The sequence below is a fragment of the Portunus trituberculatus genome, chromosome 33 (genome assembly GCF_017591435.1).
Source record: "Portunus trituberculatus isolate SZX2019 chromosome 33, ASM1759143v1, whole genome shotgun sequence".
Lineage (NCBI taxonomy): Eukaryota > Metazoa > Arthropoda > Malacostraca > Decapoda > Portunidae > Portunus > Portunus trituberculatus.
This window is the reverse complement of record NC_059287.1, coordinates 9305186-9323132: the sequence shown is the minus strand read 5'-3', so window position 1 is coordinate 9323132 and position 17947 is coordinate 9305186. Positions and strand designations below refer to the sequence as shown.

The window sequence follows — 17947 nt, the reverse complement described above, 5'->3', positions numbered from 1 at the left end:
TTCGTTTAATGAAGGGTTTTTTAGGACGTAAACCCTTTGTTAAGTGGGGGCTGCCTGTATTTCACTTCTTTCCACACTGACGATTCATAAGTACACACATGGTACATGAACACTTAGCATATCATCATGTCATTCATCTCATTCCAAAAATATAAAATGTAGACATGATGGCTACCAAAAAATAAAGATAATCCGATCTGACCATTGTATTAGTTAAGATCACCCTAATCAATCCACACTAGTTCCTGAGATACACAAGTTTCAAAATTGCCAAACTTTAGAGCAATTTTCAGAGACTTTTAAAAAGTGGCTCTTGGTACTGTATGAATCTAAGGGCCTCAGTTACTCTACCCTTTTTATTATGATGCATTAGATTATGCAGATGCAAGGTAAAATGTCTATTAAGGTTTTGTGCTATATTTTAAAGTCTCTAAAATCTAAAAAGCTTGATACACCAGGTGACTATATTTTGTGCTACAAAATTATACTAGTTGTATAAATTCAAGTAACTAAAAAAAATATCATAGTAAAATAGCAACATAAAAATACTGGAAAAAGTAAAAGCATGGCAAATCAATAGAAATATATTATAATATAGTGTTTTGAGATGACTACTCTGTACCATGAGACGATGCTGACCAACTTATGAAACTTGAGCAAGCAAATACTGAAAACTTGACAATTTGGGTCCTCTCCTACTAGCTGAAAAAAAAGCTATGAAAAATTTTTTGACTCTCACATTGCTTCACCAAAATTCCATAAAAATCACGGAACCTCAAATATAGGGACCAACAAACAACATATAGTCAACTCTCGACTAATGTGAGTTTGAATAACGCAATATCAATTAAAAGTGATTGACTTTTAAGAATATATGATTAAATAATGTGATTTACTTGATATATTGTGTGTTAACTTAACCTGATGACATCATGTGGGAACCACATGGGGCTGGGATCAAAGAAACTTAACAATGAGCAAAGCAACTTCTGGCCACAAAAAAAAGCATTTCCATTAGCTTTTCACAAGCCTTTCCCAGACTTTCTCAGCAGCCAGGAATGTAACCACCCTATTACTATTGTTTTCTATGGGATAATTATGTTTGAATAATGCAATTTTCAATAATGCAGTCTCCAGGAACATAACCTTCACGTTAATTAAGAGTTGACAGTACTAAAATTTCAAAGCCACTGCTCACTAAATACCCCCTCTAGTCCTCTTAACAGATAGATTACATTTATTGGAGGGTGTCTTCTGCCAAAATTAATTAATCTTTGCAAAAAGTCCCTAACATCTTTAACTCAGCAGTTACAAGTAATGTTCTCTCCCAATTGCTATCCATCTAACAACATTACTTGCCTGGAAGCAGCAGTCCAGCACTGGCCCTGAGTGCTGGTACTGGAGCCGCATGTTGTTATTCACCACATCGAAAAGTCGCACACTTTTGTCCCAAGATGCCACCAGGAGGAACTGTGACGATGACGGGCCAAACTTGACACTCTGTATGCAGTCATTTGGAGTGTTCTTGAGTCGAAACTCCATGCGTGATTCACTCATCTTCCTGGAATGTGACAAGCAGTATTTATGACCAGAGGGTGAGTTTAGACTGTACATGTGGACATTGGGAAAACTTTACCTGGAGAGAGACAGAGAAAGTGGTAAATGACTATGAGCAGCAGGTGAGAGTGGATTGCACATATGTGAACAGGAATATTCATCAGAAAAGAGACTGAAAAAGAGAAAAAACAGCAGTATATGACTAACTGCTAAGGTATTTATTCCCTCAGATCTAGTCTTCTGAAAATTCGTCTTTGAAAACCAGCTACAACAAAGAAAGATCAAGTGAAAAGTTGTCATCATTTCTAGTTTTGAAAGCCTGACATGTTTCAGTAATGCTAATTGGTGGAAAAAAGTGAAAAAAAATTTCATCACTGCATTCTTTCCTATGTGAAACATGTATCATTACCAGTATGTACACACATACATCTTCTAAACTTGGGGTGCACCAGAAGCTGTTAGGAACCAGCAGATACTGAATAATAACCAAGACAATAACAACAGACTGCTGATGTTGCCATCTAACAAAATCAGACCAAGATAAACCAATGACCTGACAAAGCAGGACAAATTTTTGGCTGTGGAACATCAGGCACCACATCCATCCTGTGTGCCTCAACCCAACCAAGACCCTCAGCAGCACACACCCACCTAATATACATATACATATGAGTCTGAAAGCACAGGTTGAAGCATGCAAGACGATTAAGTCATTGTCATGTGGTAATACTAGGGAAGAATATACAAAATATGAATATATATATATATATATATATATATATATATATATATATATATATATATATATATATATTGTCCTGGTACCGCTGGCACCAGCAATATGTTCTGGTGTGGCTGAAGAGAAACACTGGGGGAGCTTCCCTGTGTTTATTGTAGGATACAAAATGTACTGGAGGCTTGGTAGCTTGGTAGCGAGCAGCCGTGAAAAGGCTTGAGAAGTAGCCGGCGACGAGAGAGAGACTTGTAGTTGGTAGCGGCTAGATGGAGCTTGTAGCAAGCGTGATGATGTATAATTACAGTCTACACACTGGAGTGTGACTGTAGACAGTAGACTGTAGAACTAGACTGGCTGTGCAGGACAGTATAACCAGTCAAAGAAGGAAGGCAAGCGGATTACCAAACAGACTGTGAGCCTGTCCTTTAAGCTGCGTTAGGAACCAGACTGAGCGTGGCGTCCCTTGGGGTAGCGGAACAATACACAGCCCCAGTACACTATATATAGAACATTACATTACTCCGTGTTAACAAAGTAGTCTGTCTATGATAATCTATACAGGCAACCCCCATTTAATGAAGGGGTTACGTTCCTAAAAAACACTTCGTTAAGCGAAACTTCGTTAAGCAAACCGATTGTAACAAGTATAACCCCTGATTTGAACTTCCATTGAGAGTAAGCAAAGTGAGAGTGCATCATAGTACAGTAAAAGGTTTAATGAAAGTAAAAATTATGAAGTTAAATATTTAGGTAGTTTAATTTAAGTCATTATAATGTACACTAATGTATGTATGTACGTAACTTTATAATGTTGATGATCTTAACTTTATGAAGGGAGGGAGAGTGAAACGGGAAATACACTAACTGGCAACCTGTGGAATGTAAACAAAGTGGGCATCATGGTACTGCATACAAAACTTATGTACCACATTTCCACAAGGCTTTCCATTTTATCCATTGTAGAGTCACGAGTTTTGGTGGTTCTTTTAGCTTGCAAGGAAGATGAGGTCTCACTAGCCTTCTTAATAGAGTATCTTGACTTGAAAATAGAAGACAGTAGATGGAGTCAAGCCATGGTGGGAAGCAATGTTATTAGTTTTCTGGCCTCTCTCTTGTCTGTGAATAATACCCAGCTTCACTTCGAGAGTAAGACACTTCCTGGTCTTCTTAGGAACGTTAGGCCACATAGCAGGGTGTTTTGGTGGTAAGTTGAACTAAGGAAGATGAGCTGCTGGTGACACTGTTATGTTTTGACTGGGCAGTGAGTGGTGCGTGTGATCTTGATCTTGATCTTGATGCTACAGGTGACACAGAATTTCTTCTGAGTCAGGCCTTTGTATCAGCAGAGCCTGTGTTGTCCACGAGAGGCTTGATCTTGATCTTTATTCTATAGGTGTCTCAGGATTCCTCCTGAGGCAGGCCTTAGTACCAGCAGCTCCTGATGTATTCAAAAGCCTGTCAGCTTGCATGATACAGTGGGGCTTTCAAATTTGGAAAAAAATTACCTGGATAAAACTTCGTTAAAGCGAGTTTGGTGTTCGTTAAACGAGCAGATGGTAGTAAAATGAAACCTTTGTTAAAGCAAAATTTCGTTGTGTGAACCTTCGTTAACCCGTAAACTGCGGCATTCACATTCAGAGGGTGTCTCCTGGTGCGGCTAAATCAGCGAACGATTGACTTTCACTGAAAGATATATACTTTATAAAGATGTGTCACAGATACTTCATTTCACAATTCTGTAACTCAAAATTTACTGTAGCTACCATATTTCTAAGTATTTTTCGCCACAAAAATGGATTTCTGGCAGGATCTAGAGGCATTGTGGAGAGCGGATGGGAGGGGAGGTAGGGGGAGGAGGCAGGGAGGATACACACAGACCGCTTATTGCCACTGTTCGTCGACGGGACAGTGTTTTCAACGCTCGAATGTTCTCTCTCTCTCTCTCTCTCTCTCTCTCTCTCTCTCTCTCTCTCTCTCTCTCTCTTGCTTGCTTCAAGAGAAATAAATGATAAAACAAAAGTATTTTATTTCTATAATGGCAATTTCCGTATAAGTAATATTCTTTCCATTATTCTGACACTAATATTTTGAATCGCAAATGAAGTAAATGGCATCAAAGTATATTGAGTAAACAACATACATATGGAATGGATAAATTGGTTAAGTAAAATGCATATGCACTGGTTATTGTTCTAGCCCCTATTGTTTTACATTTTTTTTCTCTCTCTCTCTCTCTCTCTCTCTCTCTCTCTCTCTCTCTCTCTCTCTCTCACACTTTGTTCAAAATAAATAAGTGAAACTAAAATACTACTCTTTGCTTGGTTCACAATAAATAAAGTAACGAAATATTAGTTCCGTGTAAGCCACAATAACATACATATCATACTATATATCTGTGTGTGTGTGTGTGTGTGTGTGTGTGTGTGTGTGAGAGAGAGAGAGAGAGAGAGAGAGAGAGAGAGAGAGAGAGAGAGAGAGAGAGAGAGAGAGAGAGAGAGAGAGAGAGATGAGAGAGAGAGAGATGTCTCATGACGCGATGCGGGCGGGCCGACACGCCTGACAGTGTTACAAACGTCTAGTGAAGATGGTCTTGTTTCCATAATCTTATTCGCTTTATCTCTTTTCTATTGTACAAAAACAACTTCTATACTACTACATTATAGCTTCCTCTTACCATACATGAGACTCAATCTCTAATATCTATGAAAGGAATGCAATGTCGACTAAATAAAATAAAAACATAGTGTTTCATTGTTTTCCTTTATAAATATGATATAAATAACCAAATTCTTATTAGAAGGATATAAATTACTAAAAGAAAGGTTATTAGAACACAAAAAATAATTTCAAAGAAATACGAATCACGGAACTTTATGGTGCCTGTTTAAAAGAGCGCTTCCAGAAGGCGTGCAGCAGTTTGCCCAAGCCACCCAGAAGGCGTACAGCAGTTTTCGGGTTAAGCGGGGTTGCCTGTATATATATATATATATATATATATATATATATATATATATATATATATATATATATATATATATACAGGCAACCCCTGTTTAACGAAGGTTCACACAACAAAATTTTGCTACAATGAAGGTTTCATTTTACTACCATCTGCTCATTTAACGAATACCAAACTTGCTTTAATGAAGTTTTATCCAGGTAATTTTTTCCAAGTTTGAAAACCCCGCCGTATCACGCAAGCCGACAAGCTTTTGAATACACTAACAACCACAAATACTAAGGCCTGCCTCAGGAGAAATCCTGGGACACCTGTAAAATCAAGATCAAGATCAAGATCAAGCCTCTCGTGGACAATACGCACCACTCACTCCCATAACAGCGTCAGCAGCAGCTCATCTTCACTCACTCAGTTTACCACCAAAACGCCCTGCAATGTGGCCTAGCATTCCTAAGACCAGAAAGTCTCTTACTCTCGAAGTGAAGCTGGATATTATTCACAGACACGAGAGAGGCGAGAAAACTATATCATTGCTGGCCATCATTTTGACTCCATCTACTGTCTCTACTATTTTCAAGTCAGCAGACTATTAAGAAGGTTGGTGAGACTGTATGTTCCTTGCAAGCTAAAGGAACCACCTGAACTCATGACTCTACAATGGATAAAATAGAAAGCCTTGTGGAAATGTGGTACATAAGTTTTGTATGCGGTATAATGATGCGCCCATTGTTTACATTCCACAGGTTGCCGGTTAGTGTCTTTTCCGTTTCACTCTCCCTCTCTTCATAAATTTAAGATCATCAACATTATAATGCTACGTACATACATACATTAGTGTACATTATAATGACTTAAATTAAATTTAACTGCCTAAATGTTAAACTTCATAATTTTTACTTTTATTAAACCTTTCACTGTACTATGATGCACTCTCGCTTTGCTTACTCTCAGTGGAAGTTCAAGTCAGGGGTTAAACTTGTTATAATTGGTTCGCTTAACGAAATTTCGCTTAACGAAGTGTTTTTTAGGAACGTAACCCCTTCGATAAACGGGGGTTGCCTGTGTGTGTGTATATATATATATATATATATATATATATATATATATATATATATATATATATATATATATATATATATATATATATATACAAAATTTGTTCCAAGATTGATGATAACTAACACATGTGATCATTAAAATGTTTGGTGTATGTATGTGTGTGTGTGTGTTTACCTAATTGTATTTACCTAATTGTAACATACGGGAAAAGAGCTATGCTCGTGTTGTCCCGTCTCCATATCTATTAATGTCCAGCTTTTTCTTAAAATCATGAATATTCCTTGCGTTGACCACTTCCACGTCTAAACTATTCCATGCTTCCACCCTTCTATGAGGGAAGCTATATTTTTTCACATCTCTCCTATAAGTGGCCATTTTAGTTTTTTCCCATGCCCTCTCGACATTCTTCCATTCCACATACACAGATCTTCCCTATCCATTTTTCCATGCCAATCATCACTCTGTATATTGCTATCAGGTCTCCCTTTCTCTTCTGTTTTCCAGGGTTGGAAGTTGCATTCTTTTCAGTCTGTCTTCATAAGTCAAATCTCTTAAGTCAGGCACCATTTTCGTTGCAGCCCTCTGTACTTTCTCTAGTTTCCTTATGTGTTTCTTTAAGTTCGAGCCCACTGTATTGTTGCATATTCAAGCCTCGGTCTTATCATTGCAGTAATTATTTTCTTCATCATTTCTTCATCTAGATATCTGAACGCCACTCTTATGTTCCTCAATAAGTTCAATACTTCTCCAATTATTTTGTTTATATGTCTCTCTGGCGATAGGTCATTGGTAATTGTCACCCCAAGGTCTTTTTCTTCATGACTGGTTTTATGTCTTCATTTCCTATCTTGTACATACTCCTGATTCTTCTTTCACTCTTGCCAAACTCTATTTTCTTGCATTTTGTCGTGTTGAACTCCATTTGCCATGTACAGCTCCATTTCCATATTCTGTCCAAGTCTTCCTGGAGTAGTTCGCAATCTTTGTCTGTGTGTGTGTGTGTGTGTGTGTGTGTGTGTGTGTGTGTGTGTGTGTGTGTGTGTGTGTGTATTTACCTAGTTGTATATTACAGGGTTTGAGCGGGGCTCATAGTAACCTGTCTCCATATCTTTTTTTTTTTTTTTTTTTTTTTTTTACATTACAAGGGCACTGGCCAAGGGCAAACAAAGTGTTGGAAAAAAAAAATCCCGCTGGTTGCCAGGCCCTGTTAAGAGGAAAGTAGAAAGAGAAAAAACAAAATCTAAAAGGAGGGTCCAGTTAACGTAAGAGGTGTCTTGACACTCCTCTTTTGAAAGAGTTTAAGTCATAGGCAGGTGGAAATACAGACACAGGTAGAGAGTTCCAGAGTTTACCAGTGTAGGGAATGAAGGAGTGAAGATACTGGTTAACTCTTGCATTAGGAAGATGGACAGAATAGGGATGAGAAGAAGTAGAGAGTCTTGTGCAGCGAGGCCGCAGGAGGGAGGAAGGCATGCAGTTAGCAAGTTCAGAAGAGCAGACAGCATGAAAACAGCGGTAGAAGACAGATAAAGATGCAACATTGCGGCGGTGACTTAAAGAATCAAGACAGTCAGTTAGAGGAGAAGAGTTGATAAGACGAAAAGCTTTAGATTCCACCTTGTTTAGTAAAGCTGTGTGTGGATCCCCCAGACATGAGAGCCATACTCCATACACGGGCGGATAAGGCCCTTGTACAGAGCAAGCAGCTGGGAGGAGAGAAAATGGACGAAGACGCCATAGGACACCTAACTTCTTGGAAGCTGATTTAGCAAGAGTAGAGATGTGAAATTTCCAGTTTAGATTTTTAGTGAAGGATAGACCGAGTGTGTTTAATGTAGAGGAGAGGGAAGTTGAGTGTTATTGAAGAAGAGAGGATAGTTGTCTGGAAGGTTATGTCGAGTAGATAGTTGTAGAAATTGAGTTTTGAGGCATTGAACAAAACCAGGTTTTCTCTGCCCCAATCAGAAACAAGTGAAAGATCAGAAGTTAGGCGTCCTATAGCATCTCGCCTTGAGTCATTTAATTGTTGTTGGGTTGGGCGTCTGTTGAACGCTGTTGAATAATGCAGGGTGGTATCATCAGCATAGGAGTGGATAGGGCATTGAGTCAGATTTAGGAGATCATTGATGAATAATAGAAAGAGAGTGGGTGATAGGACAGAACCCTGTGGAACACCACTGTTGATAGTTTTAGGAGAAGAACAGTGACCGTCTACTACAGCAGCAATAGAACGATCGGAAAGGAAACTGGAGATGAAGGTACAGAGAGAAGGATAGAATCCGTAGGAGGGTAGTTTAGAAATTAAAGATTTGTGCCAGACTCTATCGAAGGCTTTCGATATGTCAAGGCCGACAGCAAAGGTTTCACCGAAGTCCCTAAAAGAGGATGACCAAGATTCAGTTAGGAAAGTAAGAAGATCACCAGTAGATCTACCTTTACGGAAACCATACTGGCAATCAGAGAGAAGGTTGTGAGCTGATAGATGCCTCATTATCTTCCTATTAAGGATAGACTCAAAGGCTTTAGAAAGGCAGGAAATCAAAGCTATAGGGCGGTAGTTAGAAGGATTGGAGTGGTCACCTTTTTTAGGGACAGGTTGAATGTGAGCAAACTTCCAGCAAGAAGGATAAATAGAAGTAGAGAGACACAAATGAAAGAGTTTGACCAGGCAGTGAGCGAGTTCGGAAGCACAGTTTTTGAGAACAGGAGGGACTCCATCCGGACCGTAAGCCTTCCGAGAATCAAGGCCAGAGAGGGCCAGGAAAACGTCTTTATAAAGAATTTTAATTTTAGGGATGAAGTAGTCAGAGGGTGGAGGAGTAGGAGGAATATGCCCAGAATCATCCAAAGTTGAGTTGGTAGCAAAGGTTTGAGCGAAGAGTTCAGCTTTAGAAAAAGAAGAGACTACATTTATCCAATTTTTACTTAAATTTGTGCATACTTTCTGCTGTTACAATCTCTTCACTCAATCCGTTCCAAATATCCACCGTCTTATGTGGAAAACTAAACTTTTTAATGTTTCTCGAACAATGACTTCTTATGATCTTGGAATGACCTCTCGTTCGGTTACCTCCATCATCTGTCAGTGATACCAGGTCTTGTCTATCAATCTTTTCGTTATGGTTTACTAACTTATACAGTAAGGCCTCTCAGATAGCGTTTTTTTGCATAGCAATTTCGCGGGTAGCGACCAAGTGGCGACGTTCTCATAGCGATTACCGATGCACAGGTAGCGATGCTTGATGGTCAAGCTCCAAGCAAGCAAGTGGGCTGCAGCGTTGCCAAGTGAAACGTTGGCAATACTGACTCAGCGCGTGGCGATATTCATACGTTATTGTTTCCCTCCCGCGCCACTCAACAACAAAAAACCACAACACCTGCTTCGTTGTGGTTTTTTGTCTCCCTGGGGCTGCATTTTCTAGCCAAGTGATCATGGCATCTACCTCTGGATTACCTTCAAGTGGTGGGTGAAATGGTGGGGATGGACCAGACAAGAGGCAGGGCAAGAAAGCAACGAAACCAAGGGAATTTACTATGCGGGGTAAGCCTAAGAAGCAGTGGAGTGTTGAGGAAAAAAAGAAGATAATCAAAATTTTTGAAGACGGAGCTAGAACCTGTGAAATTGTGAAAGTGACGGGTGTACCAGTCAGCGCGAGTGAGTGAATGGACGGACGGACAGACAGACAGCCCCAACCAGCAACCCGGCCCCAGCACCCGGCGCCAGTAGGCATAACCCACCTCACCCTTTTTTTTTGCATTGTTCTTTCAATAAACTACGCTTCATAGCCCTTAAAAGTGAGTTTATGTATCCTATTGTATTAATATAAATTAGTAATAGTAGTAGTAGTAGTAGTTCTAATTTTGTATTAAATAGGTGGTTATACACGGAAAATAAGGGGGTCAGATTTGGAGTCTCAGACTATTTATATTTTTCTAGGTAAGAAGTTTGCCTCCTGGATAGCGGTTTCACAGGTACTGAGGGTTTTGCCAGTCTATAACACTCGTTATCTGCGAGGACTTACTGTACATCATTATTAGCTCTCCTCTTTCCCATCTGTTCTTCAAAAATGGTAGTTCCATTTCCTTCAGTCTTTCTTCGTAGGGAAGATCCTTTATTTCTGGCACCATCTTTGTAGCAGTCCTTTGGACTCTTTCTATTTTCTTAAAGCCCTTCTGCTTGTAAGGTGACCACATCACTACTGCATATTCTGTTCTAGGTATTATCATAATGGTTATGATCTTTTTTCATCATACTCTTGTCCATGCATTGAAATGCCAACCTGATGTTAGTTTAGTGTCCTGTGTATTAAAGCAAATAACCCATTTATGTTTCTTTCTGGAGTCAGGGTGTCTTGTATAATCACTTCCAGGTCTTTTTCCTCACTCTTTTTCATTATAATCTCTTCTCCCATTTTGTATTCCCATGTAGGTCTTCTATAACTTTTACTAATTTCCATTACATGGTATTAAATTCTAATTTCCTGTCTTAGCTCCACTTCCAGATCTTGTTAATATCTTTCTCCAATTCCATACAGTGTTCGATGTTCCTTATTACTCTTAAAAGTTATGCATCATCTGCAAACAAATTTGTGTAACTACTCAGACCCTCTTGCATATCATTAATATATACTTGGAACATAATTGGTGCCAGCACTGAACCCTGTGGTACACCACTAGTGACTATGCTCCAACTTGATGGGGTGTCTCTTATCATTGTCCTCATTTCCCTATCTGTTAGGTAATCTGTCATCCATTTTAAGATATTTCCCTTTATTCCTCTGATGTGATCTATTTTCCATAGGAGACTGCTATGTGGTACTCTAGTGAAGGCCTTTTTAATGTCCACATACACTGAGTCAATCAATCCATCTCTCCCTCGCACTACATCTATTACTCTTGTATTAAAGCTTCGTAAATTTATTATGCATGATCTTCCTTTTCTGACACCAAATTGGGAGTTATTTATTATTCAATTTTCCTCCAAATACTCTAACCATTTTCTTTAATTACAATTTCTCAAGTTTCCTTTCCGACCATTCTATTGCAGCCGTGGTAGATGGCCACTGTTCTTCTCCTAAATTTATTACTAGTGGTGTTCTTCAGGGTTCTGTCCTGTCACCCACACTCTTTCTTCTCGCCCTATCCACTCCTAAGCTGATGATACCACACTACATCTTTCCACGTCCTTTCAGAGATGACCAACCCTTCTGGAAGTCAACAGATCATGCAGGGAGGCCACAGAATGCCTAACTTCTGATCTTTCTACAATTTCTGATTAAAGCAGAGAAAACTTAGTAGCTTTCAATGCCTCAAAAACTTAATTCCTCCATCTATCAACTCGACACAACCTTCTAGACAACTATCCCCTTTTCTTCATTAATGCTTAACTGTCTCCCTCTTCCACACTGAATATCCTCAATCTGTCCTTTACTCATAATCTTAACTGAAAACTTCACATCTAATCTCTTGGTAAAACAGCTTCTTTGAAGTTAGGCATTCTGCAGCATCTCCACCAATTTTTTCCTCCGACTGCTAACTCTGTACAAGGGCCTTATCCGTCCTTGTATGGAGTACTCTTTGCCTGTTTTTTTTTTTTAGGGGAGTGGTTCACTCATACAGCTTTATTAGATAGGGTGGAATCAAAAGCTATTTATCTCATCAACTCCCCTCCTCTGACTGACTGTCTTCAGCCTCTTCCTAGCCGCTGAAATGTTGTATCTCTTTCTGTTTTTAACGCTATTTTTAAGCTAACTGCTCTACTGATCTTGCTAACTGCATGCCTCCCCTCCTCCTGCTGCCTCACTGCACTCGGTTTTCTACTTCCTTTCATCCCTATTCTGTTCAATCCTCTTATACATGAGTTAACCAGTATTCTCACTCATACCTTTCACTGGTAAACTCTAGAACTCCCTAACTGCTTCTGTATTTCCGTCTTCCTACGACTTAACTTCCATTAAGAGAGAGATATCAAGACAGATGTCCCTGGCTTTTGGCTGACTCTTTCGAATCTATTAGGGAACCTGCAGTTCCAGAGGACTTTTTTTTTTCTTTTTCCTAAATTTTGTTGCTCCTGGCACTCTTCCCTCTTGCATAGAAAAAAAAAAAAAAAAAAAAAAAAATCAGATTTTTCCCACATTAGTCAGTGATACTGGTCTATAATTTAGGGGCTTGGCTTTTCTCCTCCTTTATATATTTGAACTATATTTGCTCTTTTCTACTCCCTTGGTACCTTCCCTTCCATGAGAGAGCTGTTGATCACATCCCAGATTGGTTCCACCAGTTGTTCTCTACATTCTCTCAGTGTCCATCCTCACACTCCATCTGGCCCAATTGCCTTTCTCATATCCACCTTTTTTAGTACTTTACCGTCTTTGTTTATGCACCACAATGTTTCTTAATCCATATTGTATCACTTGGCTGTTTGGTTCTATGAAATCTTCTTCATTAACTACTGATTTAAGGCTCTCAATTGTAAGTTCACTCAATTCTCCTGTTGTTCCATATGTCCTGTTTCCCTTAATTAACTTAGTGATGGTCTCTCTGTTTGTCATTTTTCCATTTACATACTTATAAAAAAGCTTTGTGTGTGTGTGTGTGTGTGTGTGTGTGTGTGTGTGTGTGTATTCACCTAGTTCACCTAGTTGTAATTTTACAGGGCCTGGGTATCATACTCGTGTGGCCCCGTCTCCATATCCACACACACATCCAACTTTCCTTTAAAACTATGCACACTCCTCGCTGACACCACCTCCTCACTCAAACTATTCCACACTTCCAAACATCTCTGTGGGAAACTATATTTCTTCACATCCTTCAAGCATATTCCCTTGGCTATCTTTTTACTATGCGATCTCGTAGTTCTATTTAAATTTTCCTCTCTCAACATCATTTGCTCATTATCCACTTCATCCAAACCATTCAACAGTTTATAAACCTGTATTAAATCCCCTCTTTCTCTTCTTTGTTCCAAGGTAAGCAAATTAATTTCTTTTAATCTCTCCTCATAGGTCATTTCTGCCAATTCCAGAACCATTTTTGTTGCCATTCTCTGCAATCTCTCCAACTTCCTTATATGCTTCTTTTTATAAGGGGACCAAACCACCCCAGCATATTCCAATCTTGGTCTAATTACCGTACTAATTAATTTCTTCATCATATCTTTATCCATATAATGAAAGGCTAATCCAATATTTCTAATCAAATTATATGTTTCTCCAAACATCTTGTCAATATGAGCCTCAAACTGCCCATGGTCTTGTATTATCACTCCCAAATCCTTTTCCTTTTCCACCTTTTTCAACACTACTCCTTCACCCATCTTATATGACCCTCTTGGCCGTCTTCCACTCTTCCCCATCTCCATTACATGACTTTTGCTCAGATTAAATTCCATCTCCCACCTCTTGCTCCACTCCCAAATCCTATCCAGATCTGCCTGTAAAATTTCACAATCTTCTTCACTCTTCACACACCTACACAACTTCGCATCATCCGCAAACAAATTAATATAACTGTTTACTCCTCTGGCATATCATTAATATAGACAAGGAAAAGTATTGGTGCCAGCACTGAACCTTGTGGGACTCCACTCTCCACCACCAACCAGTCCGACTTTGCATCCCTTATTACCTTTCTCATCTCCCTCCATCTCAAGTAGTTTTCCATCCACTTTAACACTTTTCCCTTCAGTCCTCCATAAATCTCTAATTTCCATAGCAGTCTCATGTGAGGTACCTTGTCAAAAGCTTTTTTTAAATCCAAATATACACAGTCCATCCATCCCTCTCTCTTGTATTTTGTCAACCACTCTCGAATAAAAGCTCAGTAGATTTGTTACACATGACCTCCCTTTCCTAAAGCCAAATTGATGATCCGATAATAACTTATGATCCTCCAGGAACCGTATCCAATATTTCTTTATCACCCTCTCACAAATCTTACTGACCACACTTGTTAAAGACACAGGTCTATTGTTAAGAGGCTCTTCCTTACTGCCTCCCTTATAAATGGGCACCACTTCAGCTCTTTTCCACACACAACACAACAGGCACACAACTCACAGTTCGTTGCATGCAGTTGAAGAGATTGGTCGCACCTCCCCGTATCTCCCCAGCCAAACTGCAACGAAGATTCACCACTCTTGTCTCCTGATTAGTCGGTTTACCGATTTCTGCGGAATTGATTGACTGAAACCAGCATGGTTAAGCTACGCCGGGCGCGGTCTGACCCTGGATGGGTGACCGTCTCACCAACTGACCACAAGTTTTACTGCCTGTAAACCTACATTAACATAAAAGGATTGCAGACAGTTGAGCAGCCTAGCTCTCCTCTTTTGTTTTAGACAAGCACACTTTCTCTACTACCAAATTTCCTTTTCTGCCTTAGTGTCCACCTGCTGGCGAAGGTGAACCCCGAGGCTATAGGCTTGAGGGGGGCCCTTAGAGGGCTGCCTTAAACCAGCAGGTTAGGTTGGGCAACAAGCTTTCATTAGGGTTAGGCACAGTCCAGGGTGGTTGCAACGGTCACTAGTGACCGGGCCACTAAACTGGTCTGCATAGGCAGGCTCCTTTATTTCTCCTATCCACTAGCTGGGTCGTATGTCGGCTTCGGCCCCGTGTAGGCTTCTTTTTATCCATCACTACCACTATCTGTTCACGGCTTCACACACACATACACACCTACACCCTACATCACTAAGACATCCATGCAGCCATGGCAAGGGTCCGCATCAAACACCCTCACCCCAACAACCAGTCGAAACTGCAGCTACTATGTGCCCTCTCAGAGCACCTGATCTACGCGACTCGTATCATACTGACCCCGGACTCCTTCATCATCCTCACCCGTTCTGATGAGGACATAGACAGCATCTTTGAAAAAGAATGCAATCAGACACTGCACGAGGCGGGCTTTGAACCCATCCTCCCTCCAGAAATGAGAGCCAAGAGAACAATCCTCATATTCAACACTGATGACTACATCCTCTCTCACTCTGAGGACGAAATAAAACATGAAATAATCAATGAGAACACCTGGATCAAGCAAGGGATCGATAACATCTTCAAGGTTCCCTCCTCAAAAATTCTCAAAATCTGCTTCAACAGCACCAATGCTGCTAAGCTGGCCACAGATAAAGGTCTACTAGCCTTCCACATGAGCATACCACCATATAATGTAAAAGTGGAAGAGTTCATCCCAATCACCACCTGCATGCGATGCTACGCAATGGAGCAGCACACCACCAACAAATGCACCATGCCAGAAACCCACACGGTCTGCTCAGAATTGCACCAGTGACCAACACACCTGGAAGACATGCTCATCGAACACCAAAAAATGTCTCAACTGCCATGGCCCCCACCACACACTGGCAAACAAATGCCCCTTGAGGAAGAAAATAAAAGATGACAAAAGAAAGCAAATAAAAAACAGTGGCAAAACCTACAGTCAGGCCACCCAAAACACCCCCAATTCCAGCAGCACAAACACACACAACATAAATATAGAAAAAGACAGCCACAAAGATTCTAACATGCATCCTACATTCTCACATACACAATATGGCCAATCCAGGGTCATACAATGATGAATTAAACAAAGTTTTTAAACTAAACATAAACAACCTACCTTCAAAAAACCTTCCACCCAACCCTCCATCAAAAATCATCCTAAGCCTCACGGCAGAGTGCAAAACTAACACCAATGAGGATCAGGTGACCAGCGAGCCAGATGAAGAACTAGAAGAAGAAATAGAAGTAGATGAAATTGAAGAAGAGAATGAAGACTCATTATCCACAACACAAGCTCGGGAAAAAATGAAACCACCACAACCTACACCCACACCAAAAATCCAATGAAAAAATATTGGTCTAAAACTAATAACAAAAAGAACAGCAGGATGGCTAGAAGAGCTAGAACCAACCGAGCTCAAAAATAGCATCAAAACAGGAATCTACAAATTCACATACACTTCAACAGCATACACTAACGATGAAATCCTCACTCTGATTGCTAACAACAAAATCAATCTTTCAAGGGTGTGGACTACTTTGGACACTGTCAGCTTCAACAAGACCTGCTGCGGTGTAGAACAGGAAAGCACCACCCAGAAAAAGGTAACCTGTACCACAAACAAATGAACTCACTCACACTAACCACACCACAATCAACACCAACAGACACAAACAAAACACTATGGATAACAGACACACAATTACCATATTACAACACAACGTACACACCTGGAAAACCAACAAAAACACACTCTCAAACCTATACAGGGAATTAAATTCTGATGTACTACTGCTAAACAGTCACGGCCTGCCACAAAACGAACACATAAAACTACACACATATCACACATATACCATCAACTCGTCTGTAGAACCACATGATGGATCTGCCATCCTCATCAAGAACAACATAAGACACACACTTAAAGACAACTTCGACACAGACATACTACAGATTACAATAGACACCAGCACGGGACCAGTCAATATAGCCACCACGTACCTCCCCCCCAGATGCCCCTACCTACCATTCACAGATTTCCACACCCTTGCTAAACAATCACAACCCACATATATCATCGGCGACCTGAATGCTCATCACCCAACACTTGACAACAGACCGAGCAACACAGTTGGGAAAGCACTCATGATGATGGTACAACTCAACCAGCTACAACACCTAGGCCCCAACTTCCCCACCTACCTCTCACACAACGCAGCCACCACACCAGACACTATATTCGCCAACAGACATACATACCACAACATACACACCCAACAAGGACCTACCACACCTTCTGATCACCTCCCCATCATCACCATCATCTCACAACCTATACACATACACTCACCTCCTACATATAACATACATAAAGCAGACGGGGAAAAATTTCAGGAAGTAGCCACTCTAAAAACACAAGACATAAACACTCAACCTGACATTACACAAGACACACTAGACTCCTCTATACAACAGTGGATCAATGCAATAAAATACTCCATGACACAAGCCATCCCCACCTCCAACAAAATGACCATTTTAAAACCAATATACAATAACAAGATAAAGGAACTACAATTCGGGGCAAAAAAGACTACTCGACAACAGCCTATTACAAGGATGGACATACACAACATATATAGCCTACAAAAAGATCAGACAATACATAACTGCGGAATGCAAAACACAAAACAAAGTTAACTGGGAAAACAAAATAAAATCACTCAACACTCTCCATTCCAGCCCCCCAAAATTCTGGCACAACATCAAAATACTAAAAGACAATCCATCCACACCCACACCTTACATAATTAACAACAACCAGAAAATTTTTAAACCTGAAGACAAGGAGGTTATTTTTAGAGATATGGAGGAATGTCTTCAGAATAAGTACACAAGAAAACCAACAATACGACAAAGCAACAGAAACAATGGTTGACGAATATTATAACCTACACACAGAGCAAATACATCCATATAAACAGGCGACCCACACAGACTCAACACAGACAACTACTACACACAACACATCACACACCACGACATCAAACAAACCATCAAAACATTAAAGAATAACAACCCAGGCGAAACAAAAATAAACAAAACAATACTCCAACACCTAC

General features: G+C 40.1%; 1 protein-coding gene across 4 annotated transcripts in view; it reads right to left on the bottom strand.

The window, feature by feature from the left end:
* LOC123512454 (mitotic checkpoint protein BUB3-like) overlaps positions 1-17947 on the bottom strand; it is a 131754-nt gene that overhangs the window by 35316 nt on the left and 78491 nt on the right. For all 4 annotated transcript variants that reach the window (XM_045268876.1, XM_045268873.1, XM_045268875.1 and 1 more), the window contains one exon: positions 1360-1561. In XM_045268876.1, the coding sequence (XP_045124811.1) occupies positions 1360-1557 (198 nt within the window). In that variant the 5' untranslated portion in view covers positions 1558-1561. The remainder of the gene's footprint in view (positions 1-1359; positions 1562-17947) is intronic.